Source organism: Brienomyrus brachyistius, chromosome 2 (assembly GCF_023856365.1).
Source record: "Brienomyrus brachyistius isolate T26 chromosome 2, BBRACH_0.4, whole genome shotgun sequence".
Taxonomy (NCBI): Eukaryota; Metazoa; Chordata; class Actinopteri; order Osteoglossiformes; family Mormyridae; genus Brienomyrus; species Brienomyrus brachyistius.
The window spans coordinates 12,608,069-12,625,506 of NC_064534.1; the positions used below are offsets into that span (position 1 = coordinate 12,608,069).

At 44.7% G+C, this 17,438-nt stretch overlaps 1 protein-coding gene across 3 annotated transcripts; it reads right to left on the bottom strand.

Annotated features, from left to right (window-relative positions):
* Positions 1 to 558: 558 nt before the first annotated feature.
* On the bottom strand, positions 559 to 16,193 carry sfi1 (SFI1 centrin binding protein). Of its 3 annotated transcripts, none has more exons than XM_048986179.1 (32): positions 15,304 to 16,193; positions 15,049 to 15,207; positions 14,255 to 14,326; positions 14,036 to 14,146; positions 13,849 to 13,943; positions 13,486 to 13,603; positions 12,664 to 12,766; positions 12,420 to 12,576; positions 11,731 to 11,892; positions 11,445 to 11,515; positions 11,273 to 11,365; positions 11,021 to 11,118; positions 10,570 to 10,636; positions 9,807 to 9,937; positions 8,990 to 9,071; positions 8,659 to 8,837; positions 8,096 to 8,171; positions 7,675 to 7,770; positions 7,030 to 7,106; positions 6,663 to 6,765; positions 6,441 to 6,537; positions 5,810 to 5,970; positions 5,395 to 5,469; positions 4,857 to 4,931; positions 4,230 to 4,406; positions 3,479 to 3,684; positions 3,262 to 3,357; positions 2,379 to 2,577; positions 2,201 to 2,276; positions 1,641 to 1,797; positions 1,320 to 1,416; positions 559 to 1,145 (listed from the first exon to the last, which is right to left on the bottom strand). In XM_048986179.1, exons 1-32 carry the CDS (start codon positions 15,321 to 15,323, stop codon positions 996 to 998), a joined length of 3,636 nt encoding a protein of 1,211 aa, XP_048842136.1. In that variant the 5' UTR covers positions 15,324 to 16,193; the 3' UTR covers positions 559 to 995. The 3 variants fall into 3 exon arrangements, with proteins under 3 accessions (XP_048842136.1, XP_048842127.1, XP_048842142.1); XM_048986170.1 differs by having other exon boundaries at positions 4,206 to 4,406; XM_048986185.1 differs by lacking the exon at positions 15,304 to 16,193 and having other exon boundaries at positions 4,206 to 4,406; positions 13,849 to 13,906; positions 15,049 to 15,115.
* Positions 16,194 to 17,438: the final 1,245 nt, after the last annotated feature.

Sequence of the window (17,438 nt, forward strand, 5' to 3'; positions counted from 1 at the left end):
AGTTCAATTTACAGAGGAAAGTTTTACGTTATATTTACATAGTATAACGTTATAAAGCACAAATGTAGCACTTTCATCTGTGTATAAAAAAAAAATGAAATTTCCCTTAAAGGTAACTCCTTATTAAGGAGTGTGATAATGCTCGTGTCACTCCTGCAGTAACTATTCCAGGATGATTTGTATGTAATCCAAGGTGGCACAGCTAATGCCGTTGACTCCATGAGTCTGAATCACCTTGGGATATGAGAGATCTCTTCCAGGGTTAAATTAGATGATTCTAATAAGGCGCTGGGTGAGAGTTGAATGTTTCATGAAGGCAAGCAACAGCAGACTGAACAAACCGTTGAAGAGAAGCAAATCCTTGTTCTAGGCTGAGCTACACTTCAGAAGGACAGAGAACGTAGTAGGACTATGCAGTTATTTTGACCCTGGGGGCTGCAGTGGTGAACTGTGGCCTCAGAATATTAATGTTGCAGTGACTCCTGCTATTGCTATGACCAGAGATCATCTCCCATCATACTGACCCCTCAGACACATACTGCAGTAAAATGACAAACGTACAAGTAACACCAGTGTTTTTAATCATTCAATAAACTGCATCCTGCTCAGTTTTCCTTTTCGTTTGTTTTAAAAAGTCACAAAAATATTTTGTACATGACATTATTCCAGCATAACTAAACTGTCATGAATTTAACAGTGAAACAAAGTCTCAAAACAGATGTAAAACAGAGGGCATTTCAGCCCGTGTTCTGTATTGGGGAATAAAGTCAATACCCATCTGGTAAGTTATTACAAAAAAGATAATTCACAGAATGTCATAACTAGCAAAACGACAATAACTACAATGAAAAAAATATAAACCTTTCACATTATTATATATATTTTTTTTGGTGCGTAAAAGCTTTGGCTCCATGATGGATTCTCATTCTGTATCCAGTCAGAATGGCAGAACCTGCAGTCTTCTCCTGCAAGCCTCAGTCTCGAGGATCCCGTCCTCACTTTGGGCCACGCGCTGTCCTTTCCGCCGAACCGAGGCGTAACTCCTGCAGCATGCTGGTGGTGTGACGAATCCTGCTGGCGTGACACTGCATGCTGGCCTTCTCGTCTTCTAGCTGCCCTGCCAGCCTTTTAATCCTGGCCTCCAGCTAGGTAAGACGAAAGTACTTATAATCCAGGGAAAATGCACAGCACTTTACAGTACAAGTAACACCCATATTAATTATGCTTACATATTCAAACAAATGTACCAAGTAATTAAGCAGATTCCAGGGATGCTAAGGCACCCTGTCACAACCTAATAGTAACACACAGGGTTTCACCTCCTCCAGCTCCTGCCTGGTGTCTCCACTCTCCTCACCATCACTGGCACTGGTCTGCAGCCAGCTTCGCAACACCTCTGCCAGTCTGCGCCAGGCCCTGCGTGGGCACAGCAGGCCCCAAAAGTGAACATCTTATCTGCGGATTCTGGCTTATCACCCAAGCTAGGACAGTACAAAATAAACCCCTGCTGATGCGTCCCATAGACAGGCAGTTATCACTACTGCAGTGTAATATTTTTAGAGGACTCATTGACTAGCAGTATCGCAAAGATTAAAAATCAAAACCCCAATGATGGCCACAGCTTGGATGAGGATTCGTACTGCAGCTGCTTCTTCTTGTCCTGATAACGCAGCATATCCTGTCGAATGCTGAGCAGCTCTTCAGTGAGTGCAGTGGTGGGGTCGATAGTGCACATCCCACTACTCAGCTGATCTTCCTCTTCTTCCTCCTCCTCATCATCAGATCTCCCACAATCCACTGCAATGGTGGTCATTAACAGTGCCTTAGCCATCAAGGGCAATTACCCATCTTTCGGTTTCACTGTAAAATTAGCTTTAAAACCAGTTTCACTGAATAGCAGCACCAGTACGCAGCTCCAGCTTCAGAAGGTTCTCAATGGATCTGCTCTCATGACTGTCACCAAAATTACCAAACTATCTGATGACATACAGTCACAAACCATTACATGACACTTACTTAGCAAACAGTTTTTCCCCAAAGGATGTATAAGTGAGGATTAGACAGCAGGGTTACCCCTGAAGTAAATGGGGTTAAGGGTTCAAAGGGCCAACAGTAATAGTATTATTTTGCTGGCTACAGATCCGCTGAGCTACAAACCAATGTGCTATAAGCCTGATGTGTTATAATGTGTAAATAATACCGGTGGTGAACTTATCAGGGGACAGCAGCACGTCCGATTGGCCGCCACACTTGACCTCTGACCCTGGGAGCTCGTGCTGCCATAAGTAACAGTGAGTAAATAAAAATGATAAAATCCCCATTCCTGTACAGACATATGGATGTAGTGTATATTTAGGCCACTGCGACGGAGTCGCCACCTGGGGTTTGGGGAAGGTCATGAAGCAGGAAGGGGGCAGCAGCGGTTCCTCGCTAATGGGTTCCTTCCGGAAACCTAGTGGCCCAGTGTGGCTGGGCCCTTTCAGAATTAGGTCTTGGAAATTCACAGGGCCACTGGGGCAAAGTCCTTTTCCTGGAGTGACGGGCGAAGGCTCAGCAGGTAACACCAGACACTGCGTGCTGGAAGAGACATAGGAGAAGCACTGCAGGAGGAAATACAGCGATTCACTGTGACCACACAGGAATCTGCTGTCTATGAAGAACAAAAAGCGGCAATCATGTCACACTGCTGCTTAGCGGATCCTACGATGCTCCATTTTCTCTCCTTTTTCTATTACATCTCTGATTTTTAAATTTTTTTTAATATCATTTTCATTTGAAATCAGTTTAAGTTTTCAGTTTTACTAGTTTTTATTTTGAAAATATATTTCTATTTAGTTTATATATATTTTAGTTTCAGTTTATGTTGTAGTATTTTATTTCTAGAGATAGACTGAAAGTTGTGGAGCTATTTTATGTGTCATCTTTGCAAAATGCTATGTGAATACAAAGCGCATATTATGTACTTATGTCCTCAAAATGGGTAAAACGTGTTCCAGGTATTAATGGTAATTAAAGATAAATCATTACTTTAAACAGCATTAAAAACAGTAACGGAAAGTACTTGATGTTTGTTTTAATTCTGTTTGTTTATTTGATAGATGCAACATTTCTAGTTTTAGTTTAGTTTTTTTTGATTTTATGAAAATGTTCTGTATTAGTTATTGCATGATAATGATAATAACCCTGACTTGTACCAATCATAAAATCAGTGCATCCTTGTGGAGTACATGCTGTGAGTACGCTGGCAGTATTAGTGAGTACCTGTTCTGTGCAGCACTGTGCGCTGGCTCTGTGTCCAGAGAGTACAGCAGATGCTCGGATCGGCGCGGCTGCAGACGTGCAGCCCTTGCCGCCAGCCTGAAACCACACAGCACCTTCACAACTCCAATTTAACGATCAGAGCCCGTATTTAGCCAGCTGCTGTAAGAGCCTGGCCGGTGAGCCACAGGACAGCAGCCATAGCGTGTGTCGCGCTCACATCTGACTTGCTGTGTGCTCTTCTCCGGCTCCTCCTTCAGCCTCGCGGCTCCAGGGGATGCTGGTCTTACCGGCCGGCGGCACAGGGAGGCTGAAAGAGACCCTTTTCCTGCATGGGCCTTTCGCTGCTCTGCCCGCCTGGCACAGGGCTCGCTGCTTCCAGCGCATGGCACAGCGCCACACTACCTGCTGCAGTCTCCGGGAGCTCTGTGGGACACAGGCAAACACAGGCGGACTCAGACGAAGACACACACACCATGGACACAACCACCTGCAAGCTTGTCTGCCCTCACTTACGAGCTACAAAACTACATAACTAAACTGCTGTCAGAAAAAAGGATTTCATTTATTTTTATTTAGCAGATACTCCTGTCCAAAGCAACATACAAACAAGACAAACTGCACATTACAAACATACAGCTGTTGAGGAGTTGACTAGGCGTAGGTGTAGCTAGGCTAAGCTTCCAATGAATGCCCAGGTAAAAGTGTAAGCAGTATCAGAGCAGGAGCTACACAACATCTTCCTAAGCAAGAACCTTATAAAACAATTCAATGACGAGTGTAACATAAAGAACATTCAGGGAGGCATTGAACTAGTAGAGGAAATCCTAGAACAGAGATGCCTAAGCACACACTACTAGACAGCTCCACAGCACACATAGCCATCAAAAAGAAAGGGCTATCGTGGGAGAGCATACAGCTACAGCATGTAACGGGTCCAGTCACACCTGTAACGGTAACCTGGCGCCCACCTGCTCCTGGGTATGCTGCGACAAGCTGGCCCGGAAGGAGCCCATGTCCGCGGTGTAGGTAAGGACGCGCGCCGCCCCCTCCCTCAGCAGCCCATCCCGGTAGAAATGAATCGCCTGGGCTAGTCGCTGCCGCTTTCGGTGCTGCTCTCTGACCCAGTCTTTCCAGATATCCAGCACCTGGAATGACGCGTTCAAATAAGCCAAAGACGACGACAGCGACTGACAAAGTTAATCGCCGATCCATCCGTCAGCTCTTGGAGGGGAGTCTGGTAGCCTGTCCCGGGGAGCCTAGCGCAAAACACCAGGCTATATTCCACCAAGCTAAGAGGAAACCAGAGTATCCAAAGGAAAGCTACACAGCTGAATTACAATAAACGTCACTCACACTGAGTGGTGGTAGAATTAAAACCCCCAGTTCTACAGATGCAAAGCAACAGCGCCACCCACCGAAAACTTTATAGACGCAGCCAGTTTCGTATTTATATATTATGAATATATAAATATAAAGATGATAGGTGTGGAACAAAGTTACATCACTAAGTCTCACATCTCCTGTAAATACTTGTTATGAGTTTTGGAGGAACTTTACATGACGATGATGGTGACGTGTGAAAGGGCAGGAGTTACCTTGGCCTGTAGGCTGAGAGACCAATGCCAGAGCGCCACCTCAGTAAGCTCCTCCTCTTTCTGTCTGAGCTGCAGCTGTGTGTATCAATCATATGGCTGTCAGACTACCAAACCCACCCAAAACAAGTGCAATGACTAATTAAAACCAAAAATGACTATTCTAATGAGAGTGAAAATGACAAAGCTGAAATTACTTTTGTTTTTGTCACGGCTGCCCTTGAAACAGCAGAGCTTTGACAATTGAATCATCAGTTCCACACAAACAAATATGTAGACAGTATTGTTTGTGGCGATAGTGCCCTCCAGAATTATTGACACCCTTGCCCAAGGTGTGCTTGTCAAAGGGAACATAAGAACGAGAATATGGCGATCATGAGAATTTTCAGCATTGCCAATAATTACGACGTGTAAAGAGCAAATAATATGTTTTGTAAGGATCTCAGTAAAAGGTTAAATGAACTGAGGTAATGAACAATACAGACAGTTTGGGAGAGGCCAAAAAAAAAAACTAACAGTTTCTGTCACCTTGTAAACATACCTGTGTTTTCCAGCATGTCAAGTATCGCAGGCAGGTCCTGTGAGTCAGCAAGCGGGTGGCCTGTGTCTTTAAAACCTTCAGAATGACAAACGACAAGGACTCAAATAAGCAGCCAGAGACTGCCTGGATAACCTTACACTTAAATCTGCGGCACTGCTGAATACACTTATTCAGAAACGGATTCCATCATGATGTCTCATTTTAATGAGTTAGTAAATGTTAAATCTGATCAATATAAATCAAGCAGGACAAACATATTTACATAATTTTAAAAGGTCTAAAGATACAAGTATGTGTATTCCTTCATTGAGGAATATCTGCTATTGATAGACTGGGGTAAACAATCATTCACAGAGTGATTCTGCTTTGAAGGCGATCGCTGCCCCCCCACCCACTCAGCTCTAACCTTACTCACCCACAGACGCTGCTGCCTGTGATGGTACAGCTTCCAGGCCTGCAGGGCACGTCCTAGCAGGACTGCCCGGTGATGCCGGCCGGCCTTTTCCATGCCAGTCCTCTCCTCCACCAGCGCCCTACTCTTCTCCCTCCATCGCTTAAAAACCTGCCGCAGGAGTACTGAAGGAGACAAACCCAGAGGGGAAAAGAAGAGGGTCACAACACATACTTACTTAAAAAAAAAAAGATAAATTTACAGAATCTCTGTACAAAGCGAGGGGGTGGTCAGGCTACAGTATGTGTGCTTATTGCTTCCACCTGTCCCTTGATCCCAAAAACATTATCTGTGTATTTTTTTTGTTCTGACTACAGGTTAGACACATTTATCCAAACTCTCCCTCTCTGAATATGTATTTTTTGTTTGTCTTAGTAACCAAACTACTTCATTCATTTTGTAGAGGAATTTGGGAGCACCTAAAGAAAATGGAGAAAACAATGATAAAAATTATAAAAAAAAATAAAAATCACACACACACATACACAAGATTGCTACATCTACAACTCTGAAAACTGTATATATGACACTACAGTTACATATACAAACTGAGCCTGAGGATGCTGAGGAGCAGAATGCTCCTCCCAATGCTGACCTCGCTGAATACGAGCCTGGGATCTTCTCACCATCTCGTGCCGCTGCTGGCGGCACAGCAGCAAACGCTCAGTGGTCTGTCTCCATGCCTGAAAGGACTGCACAGCGAACGGTTAGTGGGGAGGGCCGTCGGACACGCGGGTTCAATGTCTGTGTGCTCGCACAGCCCCCGATCATGGCGTGGGTCATGTGACCCCTCACAGCTGCCCCAGCCGCAGGTCACCTTCGACAGAAGACAGTGCTGGTAGTGCTGACTGGCTTCCTCGCACTTAATCCTCTCTGCCGCCAGCTGGACTGCGTTTCCCCTCCACACGCTGAGCACTTCCCTTAAACAGCAGCAGGGAGACACAGGGTCAGACCGAGTCATTTTACAGGAGGTCTCTGCTGCCAGGTAGAACATTGTTCTTGGTTTTCCTTCCCCTACTTCCTTCCTTTTCCAGATGACAGTATGACAAATGCTGCCAAAACACAACACCAGCTCAGTTTCTCTGTTATACAGAACACCATGTTGTTTAATGAAAAACAAAAGAAATAAACTTTAGTTTTCCCATTTACGGCAGGTTTTTGCAAAATATTGGTGATGATGGTACCTGAGCAGGACTTGGCGCTGTCCTTTCTCTAGCTCCTCCGCTGCGTGGTGCACAGCTTGTCTTTGTCGGTGGTAACCCTGCAAGCAGAGAGATTACAGCTCCCCCTACTGGACCTTCAGGGTCACTTCTACACAAAACTTCCCAGAAACAATCAAATGTGGAAAGGTAAACAATTGCAAATACATTTGTAAAGTGCCTTCTGAAGCAGCATCAATGAGCTACCCCTACACATTTCTTTGGGCACCAGAGTACACCCACATGTACACTGGGGAGTTCCATAACGCGTTACATTAACTGTACCTTCATAATGCTTTTATACTGCATTCATAAAACATTCAATGCATCTTCATAACGTATTCATTAAGTATTCATAAACATCATGCATGTATACCTTTACATCCTAACATCCCTTAACAGCTGTAATATACATTGATAACAAACATTATATAATAATAACAAACATAATTGTATAATCATGTAATGCTTGTTATTAATGCATATTAAAGCTTTTAAGGGATGTTAGAATGTTAAGGTGTACTTGCATGCTGCTTATGAATGCATATCAAAGGTGCACTGAATGTTCTATGGATGCATTATGAAGGTAGAGTTAGTATAAAGCGTTACCAGAAGTTCACATGTCAATACCTTCCACCCTTCCAGAGCGCCTGTCAGCAGCCTGCTGGTGTACTGGTCACGGACCCACTCCACCTGCTTAGCCTTCGATTTCCTGCACTGGACATACTGCAATGTACGTACATACAGACTGTGTGGATGACTATTGTATTGGAAATAAATACACACATGAAGCTACTCTGTGTAAACTGGGATCCACAACAAAGACCGCTATATCTCTTATAGCAGTATGCATATCTAGTTATGGTTATTATAGATATCCTAATAAATACGACCAGTGTTGCAGTTATAAAAATAGCAGTGAACATGCAACAATATGAAATAGATTTTAAAACAGAACTGAAGTAAAACAAACAATACCTAGTAAAACAGGCGTGAAAGAGGATTAGCATGCCAGTTCACCACATTAAAACAATGTAATTAAGGCCACTACCTTTTTCCAGCGGTGTAAGGCCCGTCTAACACAGAACATTTGATAATGTCTCAACGCCTGATTCATTCTCTCTCTCCTGTGCAAAGAACAGACCAGGATTTAGTGGTGTGCACTTTACAAAAGCAGACTGATTAACTTCCACCCATTTTCTGTACTCGCTTGCCCTTATGCAGGGTCACAGGGGTTTGGAGCCCATCCCAGAGGCTACGGTACAAGGCAGGGAACAACCCAGTGAAAGGCAACCCAGGTCAACCCACCACAGAGCACACTCATACACCATTCACAATTATGGGTGCAACAGAGTTTTTGGTAACTCCCATTAACTTCAGTGCTTTTGGAATGTGGGGGGAAATTGGAGTACCTGGAGGAAACCTCAAAATAACACTGGGAGAACATGCAGATTCCACACACAGCCAGGATGGGGACTCGAACCCTAGCCCCAGAGGTGTGAGGCTACAGTGCTAACCACTGCACCACCATGCTGCCCCATTGATTAACTTATTTGAATAAGTACAAATGGATCCCAGGGGCCCCTAACATCATGCTAAGACTGCAGTGCTTACTCAGTTCGCATTAAGGTGGCGTTGACCCTCCACTCCCTCAGGGTGCTGCGAGCCAGCGAGTGCAGGTACAGCCGTCCTGCGGACGCCTGCTTCTCCTGCTGCAGACGGTCCTCTTCCGCTCTGCGTCGCCAATGCTCCCAGGCCCGCCTCAGCGCCGACTGCTCCGCCTGTAGAATGGCCTGGTTTGACAGGAATAGGGTGACTGGGAACCAGACTGACAGAACACAGGGAAGGCACTGTGCTGCTAGCTAACGGGTGAATCGATCAGAAGACCTGTGTGGCAGGGAATGGGATGCATCAGTCTGTGTTGAAACAGCCGGGGCTGCCTTACCATCCTCTCTGCCAGTCGATGTTCCCTCTGATCCACTGAACGCTCCCACCAGGTGTAAAACACCCAGCTATAGGTTCGCTGCCTAAAGCAGACAAACACATAGACACACGCACTGGGGTATTGCGTATAATCACTGTGTCAGTCACATGCTCCTTTCTAAACATCAGACACTCACACGTTCTCCATTTCCTTGCCTTTCACCATTAGTACTCAGCATACAACCCAAACCTGCCACTTGCTACTGGAACACAGCATACGGACAAGTGAAACCTTCGCAGGTGTTTCCAACGTACACTACAAATCAAAAGATTTTGTACACCACAGGTTTTACCACTTTTCCATTTATTTCATAAAGTGTAGATTTTTTATTCCCAAGCATTGTAAAGTTGCGTGAACAACTATAAATGAAAAGTCAAACATTTCCTTTACAACATAGAAACAGTATGAAACAGTGCATGTCTGACACCCTATTAACTGTAAATTGTGTGATGTTGGCATAGTCAAATTCCAGGATGTCCTTTAAATGCACGAACTGTTTCATCCCATGAATCAGCAGTATTTAATGTACCTTGTAGAAAGAATGCCTTGAATTTTGCCTTGCTGTTAAAACTGGTAGAAGTTACTTTGGTGAATCAAAGATGACATTTTCTTGCTAATAAAAGTACGCAAATGGTGAACATACTGTGACTTTGTTAGCAAAGAATATTGAGTGCATGTTTAGTAACCGTTAAGTGAGTATTATGCAGTTGTAGAAAACCTGTGTGTGCAAAACCTATTGACTGGTAGTGTACAGATAATACGTAAGGATGCTACTCACTGACTGTAGACTTGTGCCACCTCCTTCTGTTCTCTGGTTAACCTTCGCCTAGCAGTGAACTCTGCCCAGGCTCCAAGACACCGAGGCAGAACCCGTCTCACAAAGCAGGCCTGGGCTCTCTGCTCCATCTCCTGCCACGGAGATACCATACGCACCTTCACTAAAGCTGCCAGCACTTTCGCCTCTCCTCTAAGCAGTTCAACTGTCTGTCAAAGTCTCAACACTGCACATTGGTTCCAAAGTATTCCGGATTTAATGCAAATTCAGTTACACGCAGGTATAAGAATTCCCAGCTTCTCAACTAGTGGGGTCACAACAAGTTTTGCGTTTGCCACCCCCCGGGTGAACAAGATTCATTGTGAATTTGGGTCGTGACTTACTAAGCAAGGAATAATATGGACCTGGGGGTAAATTAGCCGAGAACCACTGAGTACACTTATACTGCCCTACAAAGGTAAAACAGCATGGCTTCGTCTACAGGGAACCAGAGAAAAGTGGTGTTTTCATTGTTTTGTCCTGGATTTTGTAGTTTCTGTAATTTTCACACTCCTTTTTCTTTCAAACTGTGCATAGTTAAAACATTTTACTTCATCTGTCATGTGATAAAACAGAGCCTAAGAGACCCATTTTAGTTACAACTCAGTTTCGATAAAATACGCAGTTAGGCCTTTATACGACATTATACACATGCTGGAACAAAGCGCACTCCCATCATGCCTGTGTAAGTGCGCCCAGGGACCACCCGCTGAAGGCAGGAACAGACCTGCGCCAGCCTGCGTTCCGTCACGTACTCTGTCCAGCGCCGAAAGGAGAACTTCAGCAGCACCGTGCTGGGGACACACACAGAAACACACGGAGCTCATGCAAAGCGCTGATAGAAATGTGCTGCTGAGAAAAACACTGAAGAAAACAGAATAAAGAGTTCGAGAAGTAGGTGGGGAAACACGATCATCTGACAGAGATTATCAAATGCACAGCTTTTCAAAATAACCTGCCCACCAAATATGAAAATATAATTTATTCAAACGGACTTTGTTAGTTTTGTCTCAAAAAGCAGCAATTTGGATTGGAAAAATTTTCAGAAAGAATTTACAGATTTAAACATTTTGTCCTAAAACAGAGTTTTCTGATGATGCAGGCAAGTTGCCACCCAGTGCGCGGGCCAACAAGCAGTCAGGAGCGACTGATGGGTCCGCCGGACCGGGACGGGCTACCTGTAATGTCTGCGGGCCGTCTCCCTTTTCGCCAGCAGCTTTCCATCCTCTGCTTCCTCATAACGCTGCTGCCAGCGTTTCCAAAACTGGACGGTCAACTGTTTGAAGAAAACACACAGGCAAATAATGTAAATAAATTGTTTAAAAGCCAATAAATTATAAGTTTAAAAAAATGGTGACTAGACAAAAAAGGACAATAAACCACGTGCCCTCAGAAATGAGCGAGTGCATTGTGCCCTAACCCTAACTCACGCTGTGCTGGTGTTGCTGAAGGGCTAGAATCTGGTTGACCCGCCAGGCCTTGCTCTCGCGTACGTTCCGGGCCAGCAGCCGGAATCCGAAGTGCTGCAGGAAGACAGCGGAAGCCGATTAGGAATACGGGCAGCGCTGACGCGTGCCACTCACACGGCGGTCACTAGCCTACCAACAGCCGCCTGCCGTCGTGTTCGATCGCAATCTGTTCCCTCTCCTTCTGCTCCTGATGCAGCTCCATGTCTTCTTTGAGGCTCAGGAAAGAGCATGAACCCTCAGTTACTGCTGAAAGTCACATTAGGCTCCAAAGGGCCATGATAACTTCACAATACTCATACCAGAGGCTCCAACGAAGTTTACAGTTGCACCCCAAAGACACTTGATTTTAAAAAGGAAACTATGGATGTCGATGCAGAGACGCGCTAACAATCAGCTGTCATAACGTACAAAGAGGATACAGGCTGTCCAGTGAGCCAGTGCGCGGCGTTGCGTGTTGCGCTGTGCCAACGTGGCCACCACCTGCCACCTGTCCCTCTGCTGCTGCCCGTGCCAGGCGGCATCCTGCCACGTATACCAGCATCGGGACAGCACCTTCAGCTGCCACAAACGTTTGGCTTCAACTGCAAAGAAGCACAGGTACAAAGACTTATAATTAGGGTGCAAGAATGCAAAATATACCCAAAAAAAAAAACGTAAGAACGAGCAAGACTCACTGACAATTAGTTACTGTTTATATAATGTATTCAAGTCTAAAATCCAGGCCTTAAAGTCCAATGCATTTCTCCTTGATAACTCTGTATACCCAAGGCGAATCATGCCAGTAATGGAACTCCTACTTAAACTGGAAGAACAGGATTTTTTAAGCAATCGATGAAGCCTTTACAGCTGTCAAAAAAACAGACATGTACCCCTCCTATTCAATTCTCCACCCCCAGGCAATCTGCTTTTTTATTTTTCCTCGATGAATCACCAAGTCAGGGTGCTAAAAGGACAATCTACTGCACATGTTGGATAGACTCGAGCGCTAGAGTTGTTAGAATGCACTGATGACAGGTATGAACAGCGGTCAGAGCCCAGCCTAAAGGTGTTCGGAAGACTACGTGGCCTTGCTTAAGCAGAATAACAGCGTGCTCTGGCAGGTACATACCCTGTCGCTTCTTCTTGACTTGACGGCAGTGTAGGTATCTGGCCCAAGACTGAAGTGCAAATCTCTTCAGCCCACGGCTGTAATGCTGGGCAGCTCTAGTCTCTCGATTTCTTTGGCTGATGGCGTGCAGGTAGACCACCTTCCATTGCAGCCACACCTAGAACACACACTGCAGTGTCCGGCACTTCATATCTACAGTCTCAGATGCAGATGCACAGGCATGAAAGCTCTTCTGGTTGCTCACCCGACTCTGCAGGGCCAGAGCCCAGTGCTGGAGGGCTGCCTCTTCCATGAGGACTTGATCTTGCCGTAGCTGCAGGCGGCTCCTCCACCGGCTCCATGCAGATCTGCGGTAAAGCAAAACGAGGGAACAGGCGATGTATCACACATGCAGATCCTACACAGGGCATGCAGCTGAGCTGAGCAACTTCCATCAGAGACTGCAACACTAAGTAATTAAAAGATGCCCTTTCAGCTCATTTCTTTCCATGAATATTAAATTATCCTGCTGCTGATGGAACGTTATCTGGGCCTAACCTTAATTCTTTTAAGATCAAGAAAAGGATTAACTTTATCGATCGCAGGGATAAATTCTGGTGCATACAGCAGCAAGAACATAGTGCACAGATGAAGATACATATAGTGCCATAGACAACCAAGCCTCCAGAATACTGCTAGGATAGGTATTCCAATGTCCCCAAAACAGCTGGTCTAAGTAAAGAAAATGGCAAGCTTGTTCAGCCTTAAACTACATCATCCAGTTCTTGTACTTTAGTAAATCGACATTATAGCTATAACTAGTGCACAACTATGCATTTGGCATATACAGCGATACACACAGCAATTTCTCGGCATGACAGTGCAAATGCACACAAAATAAGTATGCATCTGCGATGTTATGACAAAAGATGACCATTCGTTTTAACCTTTATACCACAAATGAAGTATGCATTACCGTAGCCTCAGTGATGACCCTGAAGACAACCTTCATAAAACAGCCAAACTGACCAGTTGTGGCTTCACAGTAGGGTATTAAGGGAATGGACCTCTCAGCAGGCTGTCTCACCGCAGGACTCCATGCTCTCGTTGCTGCATCGCTTTCTCCTGCATCCGTAATTTGATCCTCCGCACCTCCAAGTACAGCTGCCAGCTCTCCCAAGCCTTGGCCAGGGTCTGTCCCTCAGCTGCAATAAAACAGACCTCATTATGCCCTTTCCTCTAAGCTGTACAACAGGACTGAACAAATGGCACAGAATCTTCAGTCGGTGACCCCGCTCAGACCAGAGAGCACAGATAATGAGTTTACTTAGAACACAGAAGTTTTCCTTAAATTATTGCATTTATGTATCATTTTCAGTATAAAAGATTTAATACTTGTCAATTTAGGCTGGCTGACACAAAATACGAGTGACACGTACAATATCCTTACCGTAACTTTCCGCTTTTTTCAACATTCTTCTCTTCCTTTCCCTCATACGTACAAACTCCTGCCAACCAGAAAAGGCCTGGTTATACAGATGGTACCTAGAAAGAAAACAAATCAGCGTAGGGTCACTAACCATGTGCTCCAGGGACAGTCTAAGACTACAGAAATCAGTAAACTAAAAACCTCCCACCTGTAATGACAGTCCGCACGCACAGACAGTGACCACTCCCTTCTGCTGACCCACCAGTCCTCCTTCCATCCGTCCAGAGCTTTCTGCAGGACGGCTCTTCGGCGATGACACCTGTGGGATGGTCAACAAACTAATTTGTGGCGATGTTGGGTGCGTCCCACAACATACTGATTAACAGCTCTTGAAAACCATTTAAAAACCCTTCAGCCTTTCTAGTACCTAGCTCTGGATGGATGTACCCGGCCAAACGTCTTCCAGATCCACAGGTACCAGAACTTTCGTGCCAGATGTCTGCGGGCAGATAAGGCATGACAGACTGAGTGCTTTTCTAATCGGTAATTACATCGCAGGTAGCCTGGAGGCTGCCAAGGTTTCCAGTGTCAGCACCTTTGGTCAGCTGGCAGGAGTGAGATTTGCAATTGGAGACAAGTCTGCACACACATGCACGAGAATTTACATGAATGTAACAGTTTTATCCAGGCTACCTGCCATAACGTATATTGTATTGTCACAGCTTCCCTGATGCGCTCCCCCTCCTTTTTACATGGTTTTATCTTATTTTGTAGGTATATGTATTTTTAGCGATATATTTACGAGCATTATTTATTGCCCCCCTCCCATTATCCTCATTGTCGATCTGTCTGAGTGTGCTGTTGTGTTGTACGTTGCACCTTTGGTCTCTGTCGGACGTCATTTCGTGTCACAGCGTGTTTCATTGAATATGGCTGAGATGACAATAAAGCTCTGCTACTACTACTAGTTACCTTGTAAATAGTCTGTGGGGTTTGCAAACTACCCCAACACTTCTGACGTAGCTAATTTTAGGTTTATAATGGAATGTTATAGATTTGCCGTAAGATTTCTTACTTGAGCGCGAGAGCCTGCAAACCTGAGATACGCCAGATGCATAAGTGGAAACCCCGCATTACGTTAATATGCTACTACTTGTCAACAAAATGTAATGAAAGATACAGTTAAACAGAAAAGGCGTCCCTCACAGACCCATTCCGTACCTTATTCTGAGCTCCTTCAGCCTCCCTCCCCTGTTCCAGGTATAGCCGACTCTGTACTCCATCCTCCGGGGTGCCGTCTCACGGGCACCACCCGCTCGGCGTACGCCTCTCGGCGCGTAGCCGCTTCCAGCGCCGCCGCAAGAGACCGGCGGAGGTCCCCTGAAACGCGGTAAACAGAGAGGACGTGGGAGCGGCTGCGAGAAAGGGCCAGAGATGTCCACTGACGGGCACCAGATCCAGGGCTGCTACACTCACCTCCTGGTATCGCCCCTCATAAAGATAGCCGACAGCTTCTTATACAGCCATGTCCAGCGTTGCTGGCGCTCCGTAACACTCTGCGCTTAATTAACCTGAAATCAGTCTGAACGTATTTCCTTTCATTCCATTTCACAGACTATCCAAAGCTATAAAAGTTAGCCAGTTAGGGCACATTTGACCACACAAGAAGTCAGGAAAGTAGATACAACACTCCAGCTGGCTTAGTACACAGTCTCGCTGTTAAACGAACTTTTTAGTTGTTATGTAGTCATTTTGCGTGAATGTTTGTATCTTCTTCCCGTCTGCTTGGAAAGCGCAGCTACCTAGCTGCCGCCTCCAACTATCACAGCTTAAATTCGTATGGCAGCAGGTATACTGCACATCAATCATGTGCGAAGGTAACCGTCGACACAGCGTAAACTATACTACACGCATTTTCGAAGCATTTAATCGCCGTTAACTGAGCTGGTGTTATGTTAATAGAGCCATTGGTTTTATTTAGACAGCTAACTATCCGCGTAACAGCTAACTGCCGCTAGACCCGAGGCGCGTTCCCGCCGCGCGCGTTGCTATGGTCTAGTTTTGGCGAGTTGCGCTAGTAGCCGCAGGATCATTGATGCGCGAACAGGCGCTGGGGTGCTCCGCCTTGGAATGACCAGCTTTCCAAAAGTTCACTTATGCCATACGAATCCTATGCATGCAAAGTATTATCTATATTTTGTATGTATTTCATACACATACAGCTCGATGAAGCTAATGTGATTTTGTTCAAGGGGACGTAATGTCTGAAATACTTAGCGCCGTTAATATGCCTTACTCTACATAGTGGTAAAATAGTACAAATCAACCCGATAGTGCTGAAACAATCTTAGGTTATATACAATGAAGCCCTATAATCTTCTATAACTTATACGCCCAAATAAAACAAATATTTGCCAAACTAACCAAAATGCATTAACAACTGATAAAAGTGCAATCTATTACTACCGTGGAAAATGCCTGGAAAGACGTGATAGACAAGCAGAAACACAGTTTTTTCATTTATAATGTCGTCTTTTATTGGAAGTGATCAAACAAGAAACGTCATCACACAACATCCCACGGGTTAGAAGCAAACCGTTTCAGATTAAAAAATAAGAGACACGTCCAGAATCCTGCAAACTGGGGACCGTAGAAATCTGCTTGTCAGCTATCAACACGTCGGAGGTGAGAGATGAAATCAGGACTAGGCTGCGCTGTTCAACTCACTGTACTGCTCCTGATAGTGAAACACATGCTATTACTACACACACCACTGAAAAGCACCTGCTTACACATGAACACTTTCAAACCAGAAAATCAAAACTACACGTGCCCTTAATTCTTGCTCTTCAAGTGTTTCCTCCATTATACTTGATTGTTGATTTGATTTTCTCACCACAAATCATGGGCTTTGTACAAAGTTCAATGAATACAACAGAGAAAGCACAATGGATCTTTTTGTGACTGGCGAGTAAAGATTACTTGCATAGGTCACCATTTTCTAACCTGCAGAATTTGGGTAAACAGGCAGGATCGATGATAATCATGTTAATTGTGAATTTCCATTCCACATTTGCCACCAGGTGAGATACTGGCACCTTCCAGCTTGGGAATAGCAAAGGGTTGGTAAGCAGTTGGGATTCCTTTTTCCATCCATACTCCTTATACTACTTATTCAAATAAAACCAGTTCCTCACACTGCTTTCCCCCACAGGTCTGTAGGAATATTAGAGCACAGAATACTACCTTGGTACAATGCCACAAGACACAATGGGAGTACTAAGTCTTATAAAGGATGTAAAAGTTTAAGAATGTAGACTTGTACAGTACTGGGAGAATTTCTATAATGTAGGCCATTGGGGACAAAGAACACTCATCAATAGCCCAAGGAGTGAGAGATACCTTTCATCACTGCATGAACACAGAGCAGCATCACTCTGAATTGTATATTCAAATGTTCAATGATCATAAATGTATAACATTTCCGGCATGCAACATGAACAGAACTATCCACTTTAAGAAAGCCACACGTTTTTTTTGTTCCAAAGAATGCGATCTTTAAACCATTTCTTAGTTGAATAAAAAATAAAAGATGCTATCTGGAACTCAAT